The sequence below is a fragment of the Ursus arctos genome, unplaced genomic scaffold (assembly GCF_023065955.2).
Source record: "Ursus arctos isolate Adak ecotype North America unplaced genomic scaffold, UrsArc2.0 scaffold_5, whole genome shotgun sequence".
In the NCBI taxonomy this organism is placed as follows: domain Eukaryota; kingdom Metazoa; phylum Chordata; class Mammalia; order Carnivora; family Ursidae; genus Ursus; species Ursus arctos.
The window spans coordinates 15,023,508-15,047,597 of NW_026623067.1; the positions used below are offsets into that span (position 1 = coordinate 15,023,508).

At 55.0% G+C, this 24,090-nt stretch overlaps 2 protein-coding genes across 5 annotated transcripts in view; one reads left to right on the forward strand and one right to left on the reverse strand.

The window, feature by feature from the left end:
• The window catches only part of PHYKPL (5-phosphohydroxy-L-lysine phospho-lyase), a 37,683-nt gene extending 25,296 nt beyond the window's left edge, over positions 1-12,387 (forward strand). For all 3 annotated transcript variants that reach the window (XM_026507755.4, XM_044387326.3, XM_057307098.1), the window contains 5 exons: positions 5,308-5,462; positions 5,871-5,960; positions 7,626-7,756; positions 8,677-8,760; positions 11,939-12,387. In XM_026507755.4, coding sequence (XP_026363540.1) covers positions 5,308-5,462; positions 5,871-5,960; positions 7,626-7,756; positions 8,677-8,726 — 426 coding nt within the window. In that variant the 3' untranslated portion in view covers positions 8,727-8,760; positions 11,939-12,387. The remainder of the gene's footprint in view (positions 1-5,307; positions 5,463-5,870; positions 5,961-7,625; positions 7,757-8,676; positions 8,761-11,938) is intronic.
• On the reverse strand, positions 9,841-16,041 carry HNRNPAB (heterogeneous nuclear ribonucleoprotein A/B). Of its 2 annotated transcripts, XM_026507760.4 has the most exons (8): positions 15,842-16,041; positions 15,527-15,758; positions 14,592-14,760; positions 13,743-13,901; positions 13,413-13,544; positions 11,128-11,245; positions 10,318-10,458; positions 9,841-10,043 (listed from the first exon to the last, which is right to left on the reverse strand). In XM_026507760.4, the coding sequence occupies exons 2-8, from the start codon at positions 15,733-15,735 to the stop codon at positions 9,973-9,975; spliced, it is 999 nt and encodes a 332-aa protein (XP_026363545.1). In that variant the 5' UTR covers positions 15,736-15,758; positions 15,842-16,041; the 3' UTR covers positions 9,841-9,972. The 2 variants fall into 2 exon arrangements, with proteins under 2 accessions (XP_026363545.1, XP_026363546.1); XM_026507761.4 differs by lacking the exon at positions 10,318-10,458 and having other exon boundaries at positions 15,842-16,039.
• Between the last annotated feature and the right edge of the window lie 8,049 nt (positions 16,042-24,090).

The window sequence follows — 24,090 nt, forward strand, 5'->3', positions numbered from 1 at the left end:
AGAGGCTCTGTTCATCCAGTTTCTCGGTCGGTCCCCTTCAGAGGGAATTATCCCGTATGTACTCGTAGATTCGTTGTGTCCCTGGGAGGAGGTGAGCTCAGGATCTTCCTACACCTCCATCTTGAACCTTTCCTCCACATCTATATTCCAAAGAGATACTGATCTGTAGTTTTCTTTTGAGGTCTTTGTCAGGTTTTGGTATCAGGGTGTAATACTGGCCTCAAAGAATGAGCTGGGAAATGTCTGTGCCCCTTCTATTTTCTGAAGGCTTTTCAAAGGATCAGGGATAATTCTTTAAACATTGTGGTAGAATTCGCCAGTGGAGCTATCTGTTTCTAGGCTTTTCTTTGTGGGAACTTCTTGTTACTAATTTTTTCTTTTTACTTGCATATGTCTATTAGATTTTCTGTTTCTTCTTGAGTCAATGTCAGTATTTTGTATCTTTTAGGAATGTGTGCACTTCATCTCAGCTAGCTTGTCGACATGCATTTGTTCATATTATTCCCTTATAATCCTTTTTGCTTCTTTAAGTTTGTTAGTCTGGTAGTGATGGGTCCTCTTTCATCCTGATTTTAGACATTTGAGTCTTTATCTCGGTCAGCCTAGCTGAATTTGATCAATTTTGTTGCTCTTCTCAAAGAACCCAGTTTTGATTTTGTTGATTTTTTTTCTATTGTTTTTCCGTATTTCTGTTTATTTCCACTTCAGTCTTTAGGATTCCCTTCCATCGGCTTGCTTTTGGTTTTGACTGCTCTTTTTTGTAGTTTCTTAAAATGGAAAGTTATTCGAGATTTGCAGATATAAATTTTCACATTAGTACTACTTTTGCTGCATCCTGTAAGTTTGGGTATGTTTTCATTTTCATTCATCTTTATTTTTAAATCTCCTTGTGACTTCTTAAGACTCATTGGTGTGCTTGGGAAGGGTGTTTTTCTGCTTTGCTGGAGTGTTCTGTATGTGTCCGTTAGGTCTAGTCAGCGTATAGTGTTGTTCAATCCTCTATTTCCGTGTCGATCTTCTGTATAATTCTATCAGTTATTGAAAATGAGAGACTGAACTCTGCATTTGTCACGAATGGTACATTGCTGCTTTCACTTCTGTCAGTTTTTGCTTTATGTAGTTTGAGGCTCTGTTTTTAATATAAATGTGTTTGTAATGGTCATATCGTTTTGATAGATTGACTCTTGGCATTGTGAAATGTTTCTCTGTGTTGCTCATACCAGTTTTAATCTGCAAGTCTTTTACGTCTGGTATTAGTACAGCTACGCCAGCTCTTCTGGTTACCGTCTGCATGGTGTAGCTCTCCACCCTTTTGCTTTCAACCTCTTTGTGTCTTTTACCAGTGCTCTTCATTCATGTGAATTTGAGTTACTATCTGATGTCTTTTTTTTTTTTTAAGATTTTATTTACTTATTTGTCAGAGAGAGGGAGGGAGAGAGCGAGAGAGCACACAAGCAGGGGAGAAGCAGGCTCCTGGTTGAGCAAGGAGCCTGATGTGGGACTCAGTCCCAGGACCCCAGGATCATAAGCTGAGCCGAAGGCAAATGCTTAACCAACTGAGCCACCCAGGCGTCCCTATCTGATGTCTTTTCATCTCAGCCTGAAGACATATCATTAGTATTTTTTGTGAAGTATATGTTAGTGACACATTTTTTCAGTTTTTATTTATCTGGAATTGTCTTAGTTCCCCCATTTTTAAAGGATACGTCTATGTAGAATTTTTGACTGGCAGTCTTTTTCTTTCATTACTTTAAATATGTCATCCCACTGCCTCTGGCCTTTATGGTTTCTGATTGAGGAATCAGCTATTAATCTTGCTGAGACTCTTTTGCACATGAGTCACTTCTCTCTTGCCGACTGCGGTATTGTCTTTCGTTAGTTATTATTGACATACAGTATTCTATTAGTTTCATGCAACATAATGATTCAATGATTTGTATATATTATGAAATGAACCCAAGTGTAGTTAGCATCCGTCATCACATTAAGTTTTCTTCCTTATGTGAGAACTTTGAAGATCTACTGTCTTAACCATGAGAGACTCTTAACTCTAGGAAACAAGCTGAGGGTTTGCTGGAGAGGAGGTGGGTCGGAGGACGGGGTAACTAGCTGATGGGCATTGAGGAGGGCACGTGATGTGATGAGCACTGAGTGTTATATGCAACTGCTGAATTACTGACCACTGCGTTTGAAACTGATGATGTACTGTATGTTGGCTAAGTCAATTTAAATTAAAAAGATCTGGGGCGCCTGGGTGGTACAGCGGTTGGGCGTCTGCCTTTGGCTCAGGATGTGATCCCAGAATGCTGGGATTGAGCCCCGTATCGGGCTGCTCCGCGAGGAGCCTGCTTCTTCGTCTCCCACTCCCCCTGCTTGTGTTCCCTCTCTCGCTGGCTGTCTCTCTCTCTGTCGAATAAATAAATAAAATCTTTAAAAAAAAAAAAAAAAGATCTGTCTTAGCAACTTTCAAAAATATAATACAGTATTATTAACTATTATCACCGTGCTATACATTACACACCCATGACCTACATATTTTGTAACTGGAAATGTGTTACCTTTTGACCACCTTTACCCATTTCTCCCACCCTTTGTCTTTCTCTCTCCTCTCCTTCTGGGAATCCCATTTGCAAAGGTTGGTTTGCTTCATTGTGTCCCACAGGTCGCCAAAGCTCTGTTCATCCCTTCTTTCTGGTTTCCAGCCCGGACAGTCTCAACTGACATTATCTTCGAATTTGCTGACGCCTTCGTCTGTTTGCCTAAATCCACTGTTGAGCCTCTCTGGTGAATTTTTCATTACAGTTACTGTGAATTTTTTGTTACAGTTACTGTGCTTTTCAACTCCAGAACGTCTGTTTAGTTCTTTTCTAAAGTTTCTCTTTAATGATACTCGTGTTTGGTGGGACATCATCTTCATGCTTTGCTTTTTAGCTCTCGCAGTGCGGTTTCCTTTAGTTGTTTTACTGTATGCGTAACACCGGAGTAAATGTCTTTGTCTAGTAAGACCGCTATCTTGGCTTTCTCCAGGACAGTTTCTGTTGATTGTTCCTTGCCCCCCCCCCATATATGAGTCATGTTTCTTTCTTTCCTTGGAAGTTTCATGATTTTCTGCTGAAAACTGGACATTTTAAGTAATATATTCCGACAACTTTGGAAATCCTATTACCTCCTTATGGCTGGTGTTTTTATTGTTTGTATGGTGCCTTTTCTGAACTAACTGTGTGAAGTTTGTAGTCTTTGCTTAAAGGCTAAGCCAACTAAGGTTGGCTTAGTGATCATCTAATGATTGGGCAGATGGCTCCTTAAATGTCTTGTCTCTCGGCCTTTGCCAGGTGGTTCCATGTGTGAGGCCATGCCTTCACTACTCAGCCCAGCCGCTTACAACTCTGTCCCAGCCTTTATTTCGTCCTGCCGCAGAGCCTCAAGGCAGCCAGTGGCAAGAGCGGAGAGCTTTTCAGGTCTTTCCTGAACATGCACGTGGCACAGGGCACGCACATACCCCTGAGTGTACGCGTGACCTTCTGGATTCCCAGGACTATGTCAGAACTTGTTCATTTTCTTCCTGTCACTCCTCTGGGCTGATCTCGGGGCAACGACGTTCCTGCTATGCTAGGTCGGCATCGCGGCCAGGTCACGATTCTAAACAAAAGATGCTGTTAATACGTACACGCCACCTTTTAACAAGTTCATGGTTAATAATAATTATACAAGTAGCCTCAATCCATCCGCTGTGGCCAGCCCACACATAATTTGTTCCGGACGTATCAGAAATCCGCCTGAGGGCAGAATCACCTAGGAAGCTTTTTATGATCTCAGATACGGGGCTCTGCACCCGCAGTTTGAAGACGACTACAGGACACCACTACACACCCATTAGAATGGCTACAGTTAAAAAGACTGACAATTCCAAATCATTTTGAGGATGGGAGCTCCTGGAATTTTGTAGGCTAACGGTGGGAATGTGATACAATACAACTACCTTGGGAAAGCTTCAGTTTTTTATAAAGCTAAATCTACATTTATGATTACAGCGCAGCAATTCCACTCCTAGATATTTACCCAAGAGAAATGAGAACATCTGTTTACACCAAGATTTGTTATAAATGTTCTTAGTTTTATTCGTAATAGCCAAAAAACAAAATAACCCAAGGGACCATTAACAGGAGATTGGACAAAGGATGGTACGTCCGTACAGTGAGATACTATGCGCCAATAAAGTGAACACACTACTGAGACACAGGGCAAGACAGGAAATCGCAAAAACATGGTGAGCAGAAGCGGCCAGGCAAGAGAGAACATTCCAGAAACAGCAAAACTACGGTGACAGAAAGCAGGTCAGTGGTTGCCTGAGCCAGCAGTGGAGGGGCACAGCGAACTCTGGGAAGTGATGGAAATGTTCCGTATCTTCATTGTGGTGGAGGTTGCACGGGTCTATGTACTTGTCCGGTCACACCAAACTATTCTATGCACTGTAAATATTTGCAGCTGATCGTATGTAAACTCTACCTCAATCAAGTTTTCTTTTTAAATATAGTTTTTTGTTTTGTTTTTTTTTTAATAAAAAGTCTGCAAGAGACACCCTTGCACCCACCTGGGATGCAGGTCCCCCCTGACACCTGCAGGGCCGGGTGAAGGAAGGAGAGCCAAAGCAGTCCGGGTGCCTGACGGGGACAGCCCCCGCCGGCGGAGCCAGATGGGCCAGGTTTAAGTCGGGACTGCACATTTAACATTAGCACCTAATTCAGAGCTTTTCATAATGCCACACAAGCCAAACCAAATGAATCGTCAGGCCACATGTGGCTTACAGGCAGCCAGTTTCTGTTCTGTGGCCTAAAATCCTCCTGGAGCTCAAACAACAGAGCCTCGAGTCAAGTACACGGAGTGGCTTCTCCTGGGTGTGACTCTGGCGTGTTGCTCTTGACCCCGTCTTAAGGTGATGGGGACGAGTCCGTTGCTGTGGGCCCAGGCCTGCCCCGTGAGATGGGGCCGTAAAGCCTCCCAACAAAACCAGCTCTGTGGCAATGCACAAGTACACCCTCGCCTCTGCGTCTGCCTCTTGGGGCTCCTCCTGTACCCCCGGGGGGTAGCTTACCTGAGTCCCAGTCATTAGCACCGGGAAAGGCGAGAGGACAGTTCATGGGGCCTCAGGAGAACCCCGTTTACCCCCTAGGACTCTGGGTTCTGAGGGGTTCAGGCCTGGGCCTGTCACTGCCCTTGGAATGTGGGTGGCATTCTGCTGCCCTCACGCTCCCTGGAGCACAGCCCACTTTCCTGGGTATCTGACCTGCCCTTTGTCCCCTGGCTCAGTTTGGGGGCAGCCCAGTGTCCTGCGCCGTGGGCCTGGCCGTCCTGCATGTTCTGGAGAAGGAGCAGCTGCAGGCTCATGCCGCCTCTGTGGGCAGCGTCCTGATGGAGCTCCTCCGACAGCAGAAAGCCAAACATCCCATCATCGGGGACGTCAGGTGAGGCTCGGGCAGCAGCCCATACCGCTCACTAAACACCCGCCAGGGGCCAGGTGTGCGTCCTTCTGTCACCTCATCGCCACCAGGGCTGGTGGGGACTTTTATCTCCACAGAGGACGACCTAAAGCAGTGAGGAGTGCTGTTGCCCAAGGTCACGCTTCTAGGGAAGGAGAAAGCAGCGTCAGACCAGGCTCTAACCCCCAACCCTTCCTCTGTCACGCTTGGCCCCCCCCACCCCCGCCATCACTTCCTGGCACTGGTCACCACCCTTAGGGTTCTGCAGCCCTCGGTCTCTCCAGGAAGCAGAGGAACAGGCCCTGGTGCTTTCCACAGGCCCAGGCAGAGGGGGAGAGCAAGGACCACATCCCCTCAGGCCTGGTCTCCTAAGATGTCGCCTTTCTGCTCCAGGGGCATCGGGCTCTTTATTGGCGTGGACCTGATCAAAGACGAGGCAACCAGGAAGCCAGCAACTGAAGAGGCGAACTACATGGTGTCCAGGTACTTTTTCCTCGAAACAAGTTGCCTTTGCAGTGTCCAGGGCCCTGACTGGGAGGGAGCCCCCCCCCGCCCTGGCGTCTGCTGTTGTCACCATGCTCCTGGGCACTTGGGGCCCACAGAGGGCTGCCTGAAGGAGTTGGCAGCTGGGCCTGAGCAGGGAAGGGGCCACCGTTCTGTGTGCCCGTCAGCCTGGTGGCCAGCGCCCTGCAGCCACGGCTTCACATGGGTGCGGGCCGTTCACAGCCAAGGACGCCAGGGCCACAGGGGCTCTCAGACCCAAAAGCTGCGTTTCGCATCCCTGGGTGGCCCAGGGGGAAGCTGCTTCTCCGCAGCCACACCAGGGACGGTGGCAGAGCCAGACTTGGGGCTCCCCGTTCCCACAGCAGTGGGTTTTGGGGATGGACAGGCCTCCTGCTCCTTGCCTGGGTGGAAGGCGTCTGGATGACCGGAATCTCAGGACCCCAGAGTCCCCCACCCCAATCCCAGTTTGCATGTTCACACCCGATCCCAGGCAGGGCCTGAGCCTCAGAACTCTTTCCCTTGTTACTTCCTTCTTAGCGCCCTTCCCTCTCCTACCCACTTGCCCCACCTTGGGAAACTCCTCTGGTGTCTCCTGTGTGTCCTTAAGCACATCATTCTGTCTTCAGAGCATGTGAACAGACACGATGTAGAAGTGTTCCCTTGCTTGGGATTTTTTAGACTGACCGCCCCCCCCGTCACTGCCTGAGCCCTGCCTTCTCCGCGGGTCACCCATCGGAGGCACCCCCCAGCTCACCCACTGCCTTCTCCCCCGTGCCCCCCCCACCCCAGGAGCCTCAGGACTCAGAATCAGTGGGATGAGGGAGCCAGACCTGGGGCCCAGCCTGACTCCTTCCACCCCACACCCACCCTGAGTTCTCTGGTGCAGAGAGGAAATCAGAAGCAGGGGGAGGTGTGGCACCCACAGTGGCCCTGTTGGTCGGTGGCGGGGCTGGATTTCAAGTCCAGACCTTGTTCTAATAGGACCACAGTCCGTGCTGGGAAGAATATACGGGAGAAAGCCGCCAGAGTGGCAAGCCTTAAAAATCACAAAGGAATAAATGACAAAGAATGGCAGTGGGGGTCAGGACGTAAATATGATGTCAGACCCTTCTTTCTGGCCCAGTTACCTTCCTAGGTTAAAGTGTCAATGTGGAATGGTAGCATCCTGAGGTACCAATAACATTAAGAAGGGTGAAGTCATCTTCCTAGAAAGAACTGGAAATTACAACTGGAGAGTCCTCTGGGATTTCAAGATTACTTTGGGGCAGGAAGCCGAACAGGGTCGGCAGGGAAGTTAGTGAAGCTAGCGAAGCAGCGTGTGCGGTTCGCTGTACGGGCCTGTAAGCACTGGTGCGGGGCCGAAATGCCTGCTGTCCACGTCCTAGCAGCGGCCTGTCTTGTCTTGGCTCAGGCTGGGGCTCCTGCTTGGGGGGCGGGGCAGCAGGCTCAGGGTACCCCACACAGGAGCCCGTAATGCAGGCAGGCAGTTCAGGAGGAAGCCAGTGCCGTGTCCTGCTGGGAATGGACTGTGGTGGGGCTCCCGGGGCAGGATGGCTGGAGCCAGGGCCAGGAAGGCCTTCGAGGCCCTGGGAAGGGCTCCTCGGCTGCTGGGCAGCAGGGCCTTGCCATGTCCTGTCCTCACAGGCTGAAAGAGAACTACATTTTGCTGAGCACTGATGGCCCTGGGAGGAACGTCCTGAAGTTTAAACCCCCGATGTGCTTCAGTGTGGACAACGCGCGACACGTGGTGGCCAAGATGGACACCATCCTGACAGGTGAGCTGGGGGCCCGAGCAGCTGACCAGGTCTCTAGAGCCCAACCTGCAGCCAGGAGCTTAGGACCTTCCGCAGTGCCCAGGAAGGGGACCCCACAGCGAGCCGCGAGTCTTCCAGATGGTGCAGGGAACAAGGAGATGAGGTGTGGAGGGGCTTCCTGACCCGAGGCAGGCACTGAGCTGTTCACCATCCTGCCTGGGTGGCACCAGTGTGGACGCAGGCAAGGGGATCAGAGCCACAGTGAAGTCCGCCATCCTGCTAGCAGGAAAGCCGGAGATGGCGATGGCACGAGACTTGTGCCTTACTTAAGGCTAGTGTCCCCCACAGCTGCCAAGGTGCTAGAATGAGATTTGCACCCAGGACTGATGAAATGCCAAAGGAGATTCCTCCCAGTTCCAATCCCCTAGGAATGCGAGGATCCATCCAGGGTCTCCCCTAAACGCACTCACTAGGCCATCTGGAACAATGGAACCGGACGGGTGTCTGCACGAAGGCCATGCTGCATGTGCAGGGAGCTGGGAGCAGGGGTGGGCAAAGTGGGCAAAATCCCACCTCCTGGCAGAAATCTGAACAGGCCAGCAGGCAGCCCCTCCCTTCCCTCCACCTCTGGAGCCCCACTCCCCGCTGGAGGGAGGGAGGGTTTGTGGGGAGCCTTGGGCGGGGGGGGGGGGGGGGCGACAGCTGATGGGCTGGACCTGGCTTTGCTTTCCTGAGCAGAAGGGACAGCCATTGAGCCTGGAAGTCTCAGGAAACCTGAATGAGGTGTGGCTTTGTCCTTCTGGGACAGTACTGCTGACCCTGTGGCTTGGTGGCCTGTGCACATGGGTCAAGGGCCTGGTAAAGGGCCCGACCTCCAAACTAAGAAGCTTGGACGCTGGAGAAAGGCTAAGCCGTTTGGGGGGCTTTGTGCTGTTTTTCAGATATGGAAGAAAAGGTGAGAAGCTGTGAGACACTGAGGCTCCGGCCCTGAGGCAACCCAGCCATGTCACATCCTTGTCCCCCCGGTGAGTGGGCCTTGCTCCTCACGACCCACAGCTGGGGTCTGCACCCTCATCGAGCCAAACCTTGCTCTTAACTGAGTCCTCTCTAGCCACCCTGCCAGAAACATCTCCCAAGTTTGCATCTGATAGCTGACAGGAGATGGCAGGAGTAGCACCTTCCCTGCCTGAGCCAGTGTTCTAGAAGTGATGGGAAACAAAATTCTTTGTTGTCTGAGGCCTCAACCACCAGGCCTGGGCTGCTCCAGTCCAGCCAGCAGCTAGGCTCTGCCAGAGGGGGCGAAGCTATTCTAGGCCATCCAAGACGGGGTACTTTGTGTCCAAATCCAGGCGGCCCCTAGGACACTGCCCTTTCTCTACATTCACACTGTCCTTGCTGGGAGACCAAATCCTATTTCCAGCGGCAAGGAAAGACTCAAGTCTGCAGGTGCCCCAGACCCCCTGCCCTGGAGACAGCAGCCCTCACGGTACCACCTTCAACCCCCTTGAAGCTGCCTCCAGTCTGAGTCCTTTAACTTTCTCTAAAAGGGCTCAAGTCCTGGGTAGGACCAGTCCTCACAAGCAGCTCGCCAGCGGTCCTGAGAGTCCGCGGCTCTGCCCGACAGGACTGCTGGTGGGTCATGGAGGCTACGAGAGCTTCGAAGGCTCAGGAGCGCCTGGCCCTGCCCCACTCTTCACAGCATACCCCACACTCACCCAGGCTTTGGGGGTTTTTAAATTTTTATTTCAAAAGCTTGGATAGCTTCAATATCCAGGTCGTGGCAAAATCAGGACACGTGTAAAATACCTTACAATACATTAGATTCCCAAAAGGTACCAAAAAGTACAGTAAAATTAACACTTCCATTAACAGGAAATGTATGACACAAATAATATAAAATTAAAAGGTGAAAAAAAGGTGACACTGGTTTCCTAAGATACAGTTGACTCTTTACAACCAGGGTCCACAGGTCCAGGCTGCGGAGCGGCCGCGGGAAGCAGACCCTCCCCTCTGGCTCTGGGTGACCCTAACGCCGCTCTGGCCTCAGAGACCCCGCACGCTGCCTACAACAACTAGAGCTCCGGAAATAGTCAACAGGAGAGTGATTTCCAAGGGGGAAATTTTAAATAAGATGCACATGGGACAGGCCATAGAAAGTATGCCAGGTGAGATTTGGTACATAATCGTGTTCACTCGCGATCCCGACTGCGCGCTCGGCCGCGCGTCCTGCCGCAGCCTCAGTACGGCTTGTAGTTATTCTGGTGGCCGCCACGTCGCTGGCTCTTCCCGTAATTTGTACTACCCTGACCTGGGGATGAGAACGACAACGGTCGCAGCTCCGCCTTCCCGAGCCTCCAGCCTGTGCCAGGCGCTTGCTGTGCACCCTCACCCGGGCTCATACCCCGCCTTCCTGAGGCCCAGGAGCTCCAGAGCTCCTTCCGGTGGCGCCAGAGGCCGCGCCAGGCCCCCCGAGCCCAGCCTGTCCGACTCCAAAGCCCCTGCTGCCAGTGGCCCCTGCACTGTCTGTCCTGCCTCCCGGGGGCTGGGGGTGAGCGGACGGGGCCTCCCTCTCTCCTACTTACTGTAGTCGTAGCCGGGGCCGTAGCCGTAATAGCCATAGGGCGAGTAGTCGTAGCCGCCATAGCCGGGCCCGTAGCCCTGCTGGTAGCCGTAGCCCTGGTTCCAGTAGCTGCCGTAGCCCTGATTCCAACTCTGACTCTGACCTGTGGGGGGAGCAGGGCACAGGGGCCCATGGACCATTTAGCACACGCAGGAGCTAGGATGGAGGAAATCCTGCCCTTTGGGTGGCGGGGTTACTATGGCAACTCAGAGGTAGAAGCCAAGGGACTGCTGTCCTGCAGTTGAGGGCCCTGGGCCCGGCCCTGCATCTGAGACCCAAGCCTGGGATCTGAAGGCCAGGAGAGACCTGACCGCTACCTTCGCTCGGGGCAAATGAGGCAGGAGCTCACTCTCTCTCCAATCTCCCTCTCCTCACCCCCACGCGCCCTGGCAGCCGGGCCTTAAAAAGGATGAAGTTCAGGCTTTGGAGTCAGAGGGGCCTGGACAGAAGGAGGTAAAGCGCCTGGCACAACCCTGCCCTACCTTCTGCCCACCCGCCCAGGGGCGTACCGAGACTCAGGACCGCCACCGAGCCAAGCGCACCCCCTCACGCCCCCCTCGCCCCCCGGGCTGCAAGGCGAATGCCCCTCTGCCCTGGGGTCCCAGCCACAAGAGCGCCAGGCTCTGCCATGCCAAGCAGCAGCAGCAGCATAGCCGACGTGACTTGCCCGGCCTGGCGCACCACGCACCGGAGGCCAGAGCGCGCCCCCCAGACGGGCACAGAAGCTCCATGCAGGCAGGGACCCATCTTCATTCATCTGGGTTCCACTCACCTCCGCTTCCACCGCCACCACCACTGCCTCGGTTCCCTCGGTTGCGGTTCCCACGGCCCCCAGAGCCGTACTGCTGCTGCTGATAGACCTCTTTGGGCTGGGCCACCTTGATTTCACACTGAAAGCAGAGAGGACAATGGGTCAGACCACTGGGACAAGCGCTGGGTAGGGACTTGTGGACAGAGACCTCAGCCGACAGATACTCAGCTGGCCGATTGGAACGACCTGCTCAAAAACAAAGTATGCCCAGGGGCGCCTGTGTGGCGCAGTCAGGGAGGCGCCCCAACCCTTGGTTTCAGCTCAGGTCATGATCTCAGGGTCAGGGATCGAGCCTTGCATGGGGCTCCTTGCTGAGCAGAATCTGCTCAAGTTTCTCCCTCTCCCCTACATACGCACACTCTCTAAAACAAATCTTTAAAAACAAACCAAAAAAAAACACAAAATATGCTGAAGTGGGAAGCCACATTTGAGCTAGCAGCTTTCAGGACCACAACTAAAATCTCGAAGGACCAAGACTCACTAGGGCCTTTTTGGCCAAAACCTCTCCCCTCAGAGAACTTACTGGGGTGACAGCTATAACCCCAGGCCTGATGGCAGCCCAGGGGCCGCTCCGCAACTAATGACTGCCTGGGAGGAGACGCGGCGAGGCCAATGCCAACGCAGTGTAGCAAGATCCCACCCCAGGGGGCAGGTCTGATGCCAGCCTGGGCCTACTGCGCAGGGGGGTGGGTCAGAGCTGGCTTCTCAGATCAGGGGCCTTGGAGGGGGGAAGAAACAAAACAAAAACTTTCTCATTTTTTTTTCTTTACAGAAAAAATGAAGCATACCACTCAAACTACCGAGGTGGCGACCCTGACCTCAGGCTTGGAGGAAGCAAGCCACGGAGGCTCAGGGCGGGGCTTCCCTGCGGCTACACTGCTCCCCCCTCTTCCCCCAACCGGGGCCTGTTGTTGGGAAGGGCCAGATCCCCTTAGGAGCCAGAGAGTCCATTTCCTTTTTGCTCAAAAAATCTGCCCACTGTGGGTGGGGTTAGGGTCAGGGACCTCCCAGTGCTCCTAAGTAAACCAGGACTTGAGACTTTTTAAGGAAAATACCCTGGCACATATACTCCCCTAATGAGGACCAGTAAAATGCCATTTGATACAAGGTGTCGCTATTCAAGGGTACCCTAATGAGCTGGGAAACCACCCCCACCGGGTGATGCCATCGGAGGTTTTCTGTTTAATTAAAAAACGCCAAATACATTGATTTCCAAACCCAGCAGCAGTCGATTACCTTACAGGTACTTCCTGCCCATGTCACAGGAAGACACAGGAGAAACGAAAGGCCTGTGTCACTCAATGTCCACTCGGGGAGAGGGAATGAGCTCTTACCCAGCACTCCCAAGATTCAAACTCCTCTCATGTAAAAATGTAAGGGCCCAATCCTGAATTCAGCGTCACTCCCAGCCAGGATTAAGACTTCTAGAAGCCCCACCCTACCTGTCCCACCTTATCTGGCCGCCACTCCCGCTCAGACCGGCCACACCCTGCCAGCGAGCCACACCCTCAACCGCCTCCGCAGCCACCTGGAGAATACCTGCCGCGACCCCAGGAGCCTCCTGCCGCGACCCGAGCCTCCTGCCGCGACCCGAGCCTCCTGCCTGGACCTGAGCCTCCTGCCTGGACCCGAGCCTCCTGCCTGGCCAGAGTTCAGCGGGAAGGGCTGCAGTTCTCACAGCGCAGCAGCGCTCACCTCAGGCACAACTGACCATGGACGCAAGCTGACTAAACTCTGCAAACTTTGGGAAGAATCTCCACCTGAGGTGGGAGTTGACTAAACCAACATCCGAAGGGGGTGGAAGTGAACAAAGATTTGGTTGTGACAGAAGAGAGGAAAAAGCTCCACAGCAGGAAAGACGTTACCCAAAGGAAACAAACCCCTGAATGTCAGAAGTTCTAGAATCTTCTGAGACTTTCACTTCAGGCCATATTCACCTTGGACTCTAGACTGAGAACACCGTGACCTCTAGCTTTCAGTCAGGAATCAAAGGGGCCACTCAACATGCCCTCGCCCACAGAAACCACCCTTTCTCCTGTCTCCCACAATCCTGGGTTTCTGCCAATTCTACCAGCCTAGGAACTCCCCCAAGGACAGAGGGGACCATCTGCCCCGAACAGGACAGCACGCACTGCAGGAACACAGTAGGCTAAGCCCGCCCTGGACAGGTAGCCCAGTTCCTAACCCACACCTGGAAGAGCCAGCTCTCCAGCAGCAGGCCAGATAGAGAGCTGGAGACACCTTACCTTACTTCCACTGATGGTGTGGAACTTTTTCTCCAGAACTTTCTTCACAGGTTCCTCTTCTTTAAAGGTGATGAAAACAAACCCTCGTCTTTTGTTCGACTTTGGATCCATCGGAAGCTCAATGGCCTCGATCTGTAAACACACACACAGCTCAGAACCAATGCCTCCTGCCACCCAGGGCCCATAGCGAACCCCCAGGAGAAGAGACCCAAGAAGGCCAGAGTAAAAAAGCCTCGCCGAGGAGAGCTACAGCCAGCCAAGGCTGCCAAGGACCAGGGAGAAAGCAACCTCAGGGCAACCGGCAGGCCACCCCCAGGGGCACACACTCACCTCCCCAAACTCGCCAAAGTACTCCCTGATCTTCTCCTCAGTGGCTTCAGGATTCAGACCCCCCACAAAAATTTTCTTTACCGGGTCCTTCTTCATGGCCATGGCTTTTTTGGGGTCAATGACACGGCCATCCAGCCTGTGTTCCTTCTGGTCTAGGACCTGCCCCAACAGAAGCAAATTAGGTTCTAACTCAGCAGCACCAACCCCCTCAACAAGGGCCTTCCCTCTGAGCCACAAAGACCTCAACACTGGTACAAAACGTGCTTGGCCCCTCCAAAATCCAGCCCTAACCTGAGTCAGCGACCCAGCTTCATCTCCAAACCTCGAGTACAGCTAGTTTATCGGAACCCCTACAGGCCTCGCCCCCACCGCTTTCCCAGAGAAGGCAGTCTCAGGTTAAGGCCCTTCTCTTCCAGAAGTTAAGCAGCAGTGAGGAAGGCTGCGGGTGGGCTGCTAGGGTTGGAATCCACCCTTTTGAGGCGTGTGAGCTCTTCTACTTGTACTTCTGAGCCTTTGTTTTCTGTAAAATGGAGCTAAAATAATGCCCAGTTCACAGCAACCCTGGACTCTTTATTCTAGTCCTCGCAATAAAGCGTTTGCTTTACCAGTGCCCAGAAGAGACACCAAACAGGCAATGAACACCAGCGGTAATCTTCCTGGACCACGCGAGCCCATACCCATCAGCACTTAATCTGTGTTTTTTAATCCCTTCAAAAACAGGAGAGTTCCTCACCGCCGCTTTTCCCCAAGCCCTCACCCACCTACAGAGCGCACAAACTAATGGTGCTCTCGGATTGCCGTCCTATCCTCTTAGAACCTAAGACCGCTGACATCAAGCGCCCAGCTTACCTTCTCCACACTGGCTGCATCCTTGAAGAGGATAAACCCAAACCCTCTTGACCGGCCAGTGTTGGGATCCATTTTTATTGTACAGTCAACGACCTCTCCAAATTTGGTGAAATAATCCTTCAGGTCCTTTTTGCTGGTATCCCAGCTCAGGCCACCAACGAACATTTTTCTGAAATGGTAAGGACACGTGCCAACGAGCCTTCCGAGAAAGCCGCGATCCTAGAAGGGCTGGCCCGACACCACCTTCGGGGCTACGGCTTCGCAGCAAAGCCGCCTGCCGCAACGCAGCTCTGGCCTGAGAGTCCCCAAGGGTCCGACCTCGACCCATCCTCACGACCCTCCCACACGACGCTGACGCTGGAGAAGCTTCAGACCGCGCAGCCCCCGACGGGGCAGGCGAAGGGAGGGCGCGCTGGCCTGGGTAGAGGCCCTGAACGCTCACAACTGGAAGTCCTTTAACTAACACGCACGGGAGGCGAAAGGCCGCCGGCCCGGCCCGTCCTCACCGCCCCCGAGAGCTCGCTCTCAAGGAACTCGAGGCTTCCGGGGGCCGGAGACCGCGTTCAGACCGTGACTCCGCCCTCCGCAGGGGTGGGGGGGAGGGAGGGAGGCCGCGGCCGGGGCGCGCGCCAACTCCGCCCACGCAGCCCCGCGGAGCCCGAGGCCGGCCCCGGCCCCGGGTCCGAGCGCACTCCTCCTCCCGGGCCGCCCGCCCCCCGGCCCCGCGCGAGCGGCCCCGGGGCGGCGCCAAAGTCGACCCAACAAACTCCTGCAAACTCCGGCACTAGCGGCGGCGCGGCGGGCGCGGAGGGGCCGGGCGGCGGGCCGCGAGCAGGCCCCGGCCGCCCGCCCGCCCCTCCCCCCGCCGCGTGGCGCCAACAAAAGGCGGCCCCGGAACAAAGGCGGCGCCCCGGTCGGCCCGCGGCCGCACCTACCCCGCGTCCTCCTCGTTCTTGCTGGCGTTGATCTGGTCGCCCTCGGCGCCGTTCTGGTTGCCGGCCGGCGGCGCCGCGCTCCCGCCTCCGGAGCCCGCCGCGGCCCCGGTGCCGGCCCCCGCCGGCGACTCGCCTTCCGGGGCGGCCTCGTGTCCGTTCTCGGTGGCGCCCGTCGTCTCCATGGGCTGCTCCTCACCCGCTTCCGACATGCTAGGCCGGGGCGCGGCGGCTCCTGCAACGAGCGGCCCCAGCACGTCAGGCCCGCGCGGCTCCCGCCCAGGCTCCCGCCCGCCGCCCGCGGGCCCGGCCGCTCACCTCGCCGCCGATGACGCCGCGGGGCCCGCTCGTCCCCACTCGCCGGAAAGGCGCCGCGGGCTCGGCCGCGCTCACGCCCGCGCTGCCGGGCCTTGCCTCCGTCCGCTGACGGAGCCGCCGGGACCTCGCGCCCTCCGCCGCCGCCGCGCCGCACGGAGCCCACCGACCGACAGGCTCGCTCGGGCCCGCGCGGTGCCGCCGCCTGACAATGCCGACTCGTGGCGCTCTTTATAATGCCGGGGCCGGGCGCACCTCGCAACAAGGCGCGTGCTCATTGGCCGCGCCCGCCCGTCACTCAACCCCGCGCCGGCGTCCCATTGGCCGCAGCGGCGCGCGCACGCTAAATCCGGGCGGGCTTTGTCCTCATTTTAGAACCCGCGCGAGCCAGGGCCCTGCGGACGGCTGCCGGGGCCGGGCGGGACCAGAGTTTTCTCCCGAGCGGCGACGGCCGCCGGAATCCCGCGGCCGAGGGGCCGGAGACTGACCCCTCCGCCCTTTGAGGCCGCACTCTCTCGTCCCGGGGCGCCCCATCCCAGCATTGGTAGCTTCGCCCACTCTTGTTGTCCCAAAAGAGGAAACTGGGCTCTAGGAAGTCTCGCAAACCAAGGTCGCCCGGCTGGAAGTGGGAGAACTCGGGCTGCCGAGATTGGGCGTGCAGGGTTCCCCCAAGGCCAGCTGCCCGGCTCGAAGGGACGGGGACGCAGCCCGCCCTCCCCCCTTGACCTTGGTGCCCTCACGGCCCGGCGCTCCCGCCCTTTCTGCCGCCTCCCCCAGTGGCGAGCGGCGGAGAGGGGGTGGAGCCCGCCGGGCGTCTGGTGCCAATGGTGCTCGGGCAGGATGTGGCGGGAGAAACGGTGGGACCGCGCTCTTCCCCAATCTTAGGTCGTCCGGCACCACCTGGACGATTAGCGCCGTTTTCACACTTTGGGTTAACGTTTTTCATTTGAGTTCATTCATTTATTCCTGCTGAAATTTCTTTTTAAGGAAAATATACCACTTCCCTGAAATTATGAAGTTGGAGGCGGGGAGGGATGCTTCTCTTTTTCTAATATACAAAACCCCTTCATTTGATCTCCTTGACCACCAAGCTTGAAAGGCCAGCGTAATCCCATGAGTCCTTTTAATCATACGAGAGATGGGGCCCCAAATGGACCAGGATTACAACCTCTGAAGCCTAGGGATTACCAGAGAGCAACAGAACACAAGTGGCTGACGTTCCCGCCGTCCTGCAGCTAGGCCTGGTGTGGGGGGCTGGGGGTTCTATTTTCTCATCTGGTCTCCTAACAACCCAATGGAAGGCGATACCATCACAAATTTATAAATGAGAAAACTGCAGCCCAGAGAGCTGACCCAAGGCTCACTCCCGAATCCAGCCAGCCAGTGGAGTTGCAGAGGAATGAAAAATGTGACCGCTCCACATTCAGAAAAAATAATCGACTATAGAAAATCCGAAGATTTGGCCACACGGTGCTGCATTCCCCTAAGGTATCCATCACCTAGAGCGGAGGCACCCGCCCCCAGAGGAGCAAATACCCTCTGGTTCACCCCAAGGCCCACGTGACTGTGTCACTTTCAGGCCAGATTCCACAACTGGAACGCAGAGTATCTCCATAAGACTGGGGTCGTGTCACTGACAGCTGGTAAGAAGGCTTGCAAGAAGTCCTGCACAAACTCGCCACCCCACCTGCACCCAGCCCGTGCCCACAGAAACAAGGGCCAGGGAGGGATGTGGCACCCAGGGGAGGATGGACACAGCTGCCCCAGCAATGAAGATAATACAGGCAATGAATTCAAAGTCAGAGAGTCTAAATGCAGCCACAGGACATAACTACTGAGGAGGGCAGACATTCGCTTCATCTCTTGCTCTTGTCCACACGGATGCCTTTCCCACGACTTGGGAAACACTTTCCATGACATGCCGAGTCTGAGGATAACAACATTTGGACAGCGCTCCACAGTTTGCAAAATGCTTTCCCCAACATTGCTTCATTGGAGCCTCAAAATAATTTTTGTGTGAGGGTATCCATAGTTGATACACGAAAACACTGAAATCACATCTAAAATCGTAGCCCCTTGGGGCGCCTGGGTGGCACAGCGGTTAAGCGTCTGCCTTCGGCTCAGAGCGTGATCCCGGCGTTATGGGATCCAGCCCCACATCAGGCTCTTCCACTATGAGCCTGCTTCTTCCTCTCCCACTCCCCCTGCTTGTGTTCCCTCTCTCGCTGGCTGTCTCTATCTCTGTCGAATAAATAAATAAAATCTTTAAAAATAAAATAAAATAAAATAAAATCGTAGCCCCGAAGCCAGCACCTCCAGCTCTGCCTTCTTTCCAGGGCTCCTGGCTACCGTAGCACAAGGGGTCTCTGATTTCCTGAGTTCCTTGGTCTAAAGTAGATCTCTTACCAGATTAAATTATTCTGAGGCTCAAACGAAGCAATAGCTTAGAAAATAATTTATGGGGCGCCTGGGTGAAGCAGTCAGTTAAGAGTCTGACTCTTGGTTTCAGCTCAGGTTGTGATCTCAGGGTCGTGGGATCGAGCCCCACCTCGGGTTACAGGCTCAGTGCAAAATCTGCTTGAGACTTGCTCTCCCTCTCCCTCTGCCCCTCCCCCTCCTCTCAAATAAATAAAAAAATTTTTAAGATTTTATTTATTTGAGGGGCGCCTGGGTGGCACAGCGGTTAAGCGTCTGCCTTCGGCTCAGGGTGTGATCCCGGCATTGTGGGATTGAGCCCCACATCAGGCTCCTCTGCTGTGAGCCTGCTTCTTCCTCTCCACTCCCCCTGCTTGTGTTCCCTCTCTCGCTGGCTGTCTCTATCTCTGTTGAATAAATAAATAAAATCTTTAAAAAAAAAAGATTTTATTTATTTGAGAGTGAGAGAGAGAGAGCACAAGCAAGGGGGAAATGCAAAGAAAGAGGGGCTCCTGGGTGGCTCAGTCATTAAGCGTCTGCCTTCGGCTCAGGTCATGATCCCAGGGTCCTGGGATCGAGCCCCGCATCAGGCTCCCTGCTCAGCAGGAAGCCTGCTTCTCCCTCTCCCACTCCCCCTGCTTGTGTTCCCTCTCTCGTTGGCTGTGTCTCTCTCTGTCAAATAAATAAATACAATCTTTAAAAAAAAAAAAAAAGGCAGAGAAAGAGGGAGAAGCAGACTCCCTGCTGAGCAGGGAGCCTGATGTGGGATGCGATCCCAGGACCCTGGTATCATGACCTAAGCCGAGGGCTGACACTTAACCGACTGAGCTGCCCATGCGCCCCATAAATAAATCTTAAAAAAAAAAAAAAAGCATTTATAAACTCTAAAGAACTGCAGACAAGAGGGGTCAGTCTCAGCACAGAATGCTTTTATACCGCCTGAGATGGGCAGGGCGCCTGGCTCTTTGGAAGCGGCAGCAGGAAGTCCCTTAAATGCAAGGGTACCACTCTAGTTACTGGGTCGCAGTTACAGACCCCGTTACAGACCCTGAACAGAGGACATCTTTTAGGACAGTGAAATTCTCAAATCAGTAAGCAGCCCAGTTATCCCCCAAAATGCCCTTAAAAGGCCCATATAGTACAGTCTCCTGGCTTTGGGGAATTCAGGCTGTCGGGCAACGTATGTGTAAGAATACATACATGCCCAACCTAGGGGCACCTGGGTGGCTCAGTCATTAAGCGTCTGTGTTCGGCTGAGGTCATGCTCTCAGGGTCCTGGGATCGAGTCCCGCATGGGGCTCCCTGCTCATCGGGGAGTCGGCTTCTCCTTCTCCCTCTGCCCCTCCCCAGGGCTTGTTCTCTCTCTCTCTCACAGAAATAAATAAAACCTTTTTAAAAAAATAACCAACCTAGAAGGGAGAGAACAGACACAAAATGCATTTTGAAAGTTTTAAAAATTTCACTTGACCCTTGAACAATGCAGGTGTTGGGGTGCCGACCCCCTGCACAGTCAAAAATCTGCATATAACTTTTGACTCCCCCCAGAACTTAACTACCCATAGCCTCCTGTTGACCGGAAGCCTTACCCATAATATAGTCAATGAACACATATTGTGTATGTTATATGTATTCCATACTACATTCTTACAATAAAGTAAGCTACTGGGGCGCCTGGGTGGCTTATTTGACTAAGGGTCCGCCTTCAGACACCCCATATCGGGCTCCTTGCTCATCAGGGAGTCTGCTTCACCCTCTCCCTCTGCCTCCCCCCCCCCCCCGCCCCCGGCTCGTGCTCTCTCGCTCTCTCTCTGTCTAATAAATAAATAAAATCTTTTTAAAAACTCTGCGTGTAGGGGCGCCTGGGTGGCACAGCGGTTAAGCGTCTGCCTTCGGCTCAGGGCGTGATCCCGGCGTTCTGGGATCGAGCCCCACATCAGGCTCTTCCGCTATGAGCCTGCTTCTTCCTCTCCCACTCCCCCTGCTTGTGTTCCCCCTCTCGCTGGTTGTCTCTCACTGTCAAATAAATAAATAAAATCTTTAAAAAAAAAAAAAAAAAAAAAACTCTGCGTGTAAGTGGACCCGCACAGTTCAAACCCATGTTGCTCAGGAGTCAGCTGTGCGTGAACTGACTTTCCTCGCGTTCTCCTTTTCCACTCTGTTTGTTTGCTTGTTTTTCTCGGCTGAGCCTGCCAGCTGCAAGTCGCAGGAGCGAGCTGCTGTGCGCTGTGCGGCCACAGCCAGGCCACGCTGCATGGCTCCCCGGCTCCAGGCCCCTGCCGCAGGCCTGAGTCCGGCTTCAGCTGGAGGGAACTCTCTAAAATGCAAGTCGCATCTTCCGACCCCATGGGAACCCTGGCTGGGCTTCCCAGCGCTCTGAGGCTGAGGTCCTAGCCCTGCACCCGGGTGAGAGAGAGGGAGTGGGGGCTCACGGAAGCCCCCCTTGCAGGGTGGTGTGGGAGTGGGAGGGTGGCTTCCAGGCCTGGGCAGGGGAGACCAGGGGCCTCCCCCAGACCTCAGTTGCCCTGGGGACCACGTGTTCTACAGAGCAGGGCTATGTCACGGACCGCAGCTGCCCGGCCTGGACCGGACTTGACCTGAGCGAGACATGACGCTGTAACTATGTCAGGCGCTGAGATCTGGGGGTCTCTCTCTAGCGGCAGCCTAGCCAGCCCTGACCATTCCACACAACGCGTGAGGCCCGGCACGAGCCACCCGGCAGCATCTCACGGCCGCTCTCCACTCCAGTGGCGCTGATTTATTTCCAGAAACCCACCTGCGTCCTTCTGCCTCTAGAGGTGCGTCAGCACCTGCTGTTCCCTCTCCCCTGAACACCCTTCCCCAAATCTCACCTGCCTAGTCTACGTATCTGTTGCGGGTTGAATTGTATCCCCCAAAAGATACGTCCGGCGGCGCAGGTGACCTGAGTTGGAAACAGGGTCTCTGCGGATGCAACCGAGTTAAGGTGAGGTCCCACGGGAGTACAGTGGACCCTTACCCCAACCTGACTGGTGCCTTCTGAGAAGAGAGGACACACGGAGACAGACAGACAGGAGAAACACCCCATGTGATGACGGGGGCCGAGGTTGGAGGGATGGGCCTACGAGCCAGCTGTCTAAGTCAGCTCTGGCTGGGTGGCTTACACAGCAAACTTCTTTTTTTTTTTTTTTTAAGATTTTATTTATTTATTTGACAAAGGACACAAGCAGGGGGAGCAGCAGAGGGAGAGGGAGAAACAAGCCCTCTCACATCTCCTCCTATGAGGGCACTAACCCCATCGTGCGGGCCCCACCCTCATGACCTCATCTAAACCAAATTGCCTCCCTAAGGCCCCATTTCCAAATCCCATCCCACTGGCGACTAGCGCTCCCACCTACGATTCGGCGGCAGGGGGACAGAAACACTCAGTCCACGGCACAAAGGGGCACCAAGGAGGGCGGGACACACCAGCAGCTTGGAGAGAGGCACGTAACAGATCCTCCCCTTGCTTTTGGACGTCTGGCCTCCAGAACCATGAGACAAGAAATTTCTGTGGTGTGCCGCCCAGCTCGCAGGGCTTGGTTACAGCAATACGAGAGCCTCGAGATTTCCGCTTCCTCCAGGAAGTGCTCCGTCATGGCCCGAGGAAGGGCCCCTCTCAGAGCGCGGACACTGCGCTCGGTGACAGCCTGCACCCGGTCTGTCTCCTTCACCCCAGCACCTCCAGTGGGCCCCCCACGACCTGCAGATTGAATAAACAATCTCTTAACCTGGGATTACAAACTGGCTGCTGGCGGGCCGCGTCTGACTCTCACCCGAGCCTGCTTGCTTGCTTGCTTGTTGTGATGTTACAAAATTATTTGCCAACATGTACAAAGTATGACATGTCTACAACATGTCATATTTCCGGTTACTTCAGGAACACAGATGAAGTCACACTGGGCCACAGTCGGCAGGAGCTGAGACTCGCTGCCCCCCTGGCAGGTGCTGTCCGGCTGACCCCAGGCCCCACCAGCTCCTGATATCTTGCTCCTGGGCCCCCTAAAATTACCATTTTCATGGACTGTGAAAGCATCTGAGATGTCAGACCCCAATGAGGCCTCCATGAAGCCCGGGCTTCTTCATCTTTAAACCGGGACGGCAACACCGGCCCAGCAGCACCCCTGTAGGGATCGGAGGAAAGATCTGCCACGGGTCTAGCACAGGGCCCAGCAGGCAGTGGGTAGAAAGGAGAGCAGCTCAGATTACTAACAACAATAGCGACAGACGCAGGGGACGACTCCTTCACCGGCTGAGTTCCCCTACCACCCTCTCAAGTCATATCCTCCAAACAGACTTGGCAGATCTGGAGAAGTCCTGCCAGCGGGTAACCTCCCCACCCCCCCACCCCCCTCCCCACGGACACATTCTTACAACAGCAGCCCCAGGCCCACCAGACGCCCATCAGAAATGCCTGGGCCACCCTTCTGGAATCAGGCCTCGCTGGAACACGTGGCTCACGGACAGACCTGATCCCCCCCCCCCCCCCCCCCCCGCCCTGGTGTCCTCAGGAGCTCCCTGGGGCTGCCTACAGGGAACGCCCGGCCTGACTTCACATCACGTTCCCCGGCGAAGCTCGGAAACCAGATTCCCAGCCCCCCAACCCCCGGGACTGGGCTCCTCTCACTTTTACAAAGCATTCCGGGCACCAGGCATTGGAACGGGGACAGATCGGGGACCTACTGCTGCAGACCGGGTGGGGGACAGCCGACGAAACTGGGAAGGGCCCTGCGGCGTTGCAGAGGTCTCACAAAAAATCAGCCCAGGGGGCTCTTTCCTTTATGGGGTCACACTGTCCCTTGGCGCCTCGGTTTCTGGTTCTGCAAGAACGCCCCCCATTCATTTATTAATACCCGGGCCTCCCCCCCATCCCCCGCCATCAGCATGCCCACGGCCCTCAGGACAGACCTGTTTCCTGAACTCTAACCCCTCGAGGATAACTGCCCCTGAACATCTCTCCTGACGTGTCACCAAGCACCTGCATCTCAGCACGTCGGAGACGGGACACACGCTGTCCCCCGGGGGCCCGGCCCCTCCCCGGTGTCCTTGGCTACAGAGAACGCGTCTGCTATGCAGCTCCCAGCGCGGGCCAAGAGCATGGGTGGCTTGGCGTCGGTGGCCCTCTTTCTCTCACCGTCCCCACCCCATCTGCCACCTCGGCCCCAGCAACATGCCTCCCTTCCCCCCATCACGCGCAGAGAATTGGCTCTCCACCACGTGGCACGTAAGGACACAGGCCCCTTCATCTTGGGGCGCCAGCACCCCTCGCGCCTTATCAGGGGCATGCAGCCAGCAGAAAGAAGCAAGCAGGAAGGACCGGGGGCGTCCCGGGGGCCCAGGCCTGGAAGCAGCAGGCACGGCTTCTACTCACACCGCCGTGGCTGGAGCTGTCAGGCAATCTCGCCAGGGCCACCGAGACACTAGCTTAGCTATTTGCACGAGGAAGGCGAGGACACCCTGGGGGCCGCTGCTTCACGACAGGCTTCTGACAACTGAGTGTTCATGGCAATGAAGGAAGACCTAAGAGGAAAGCTTTCCTTTTCGGAGAAGGTCGCCAGGCACCTGTCCTGAGTAACTGCGGGCCTCTACCATCAGAGGCCAGCCTGATCCGGCCCCTGCTTCGGCGGGGAGGAAGGCTATCCTGGGGAAGCACGGGGACAAGACACGTGGGAGGGACTCCGAGCCAAGTCAAGGAGGTGGGTGGGAAGGGCAGGGGCCCCCGCTGTACCATGAGCACTGAAGGGGGGTTCTCCGGGCAGTGATGGCGGGAAGTGGGTGCAGGCAGAGAGACCCACCCAGCAAAGGCTCGGTGCTTGAGAAGC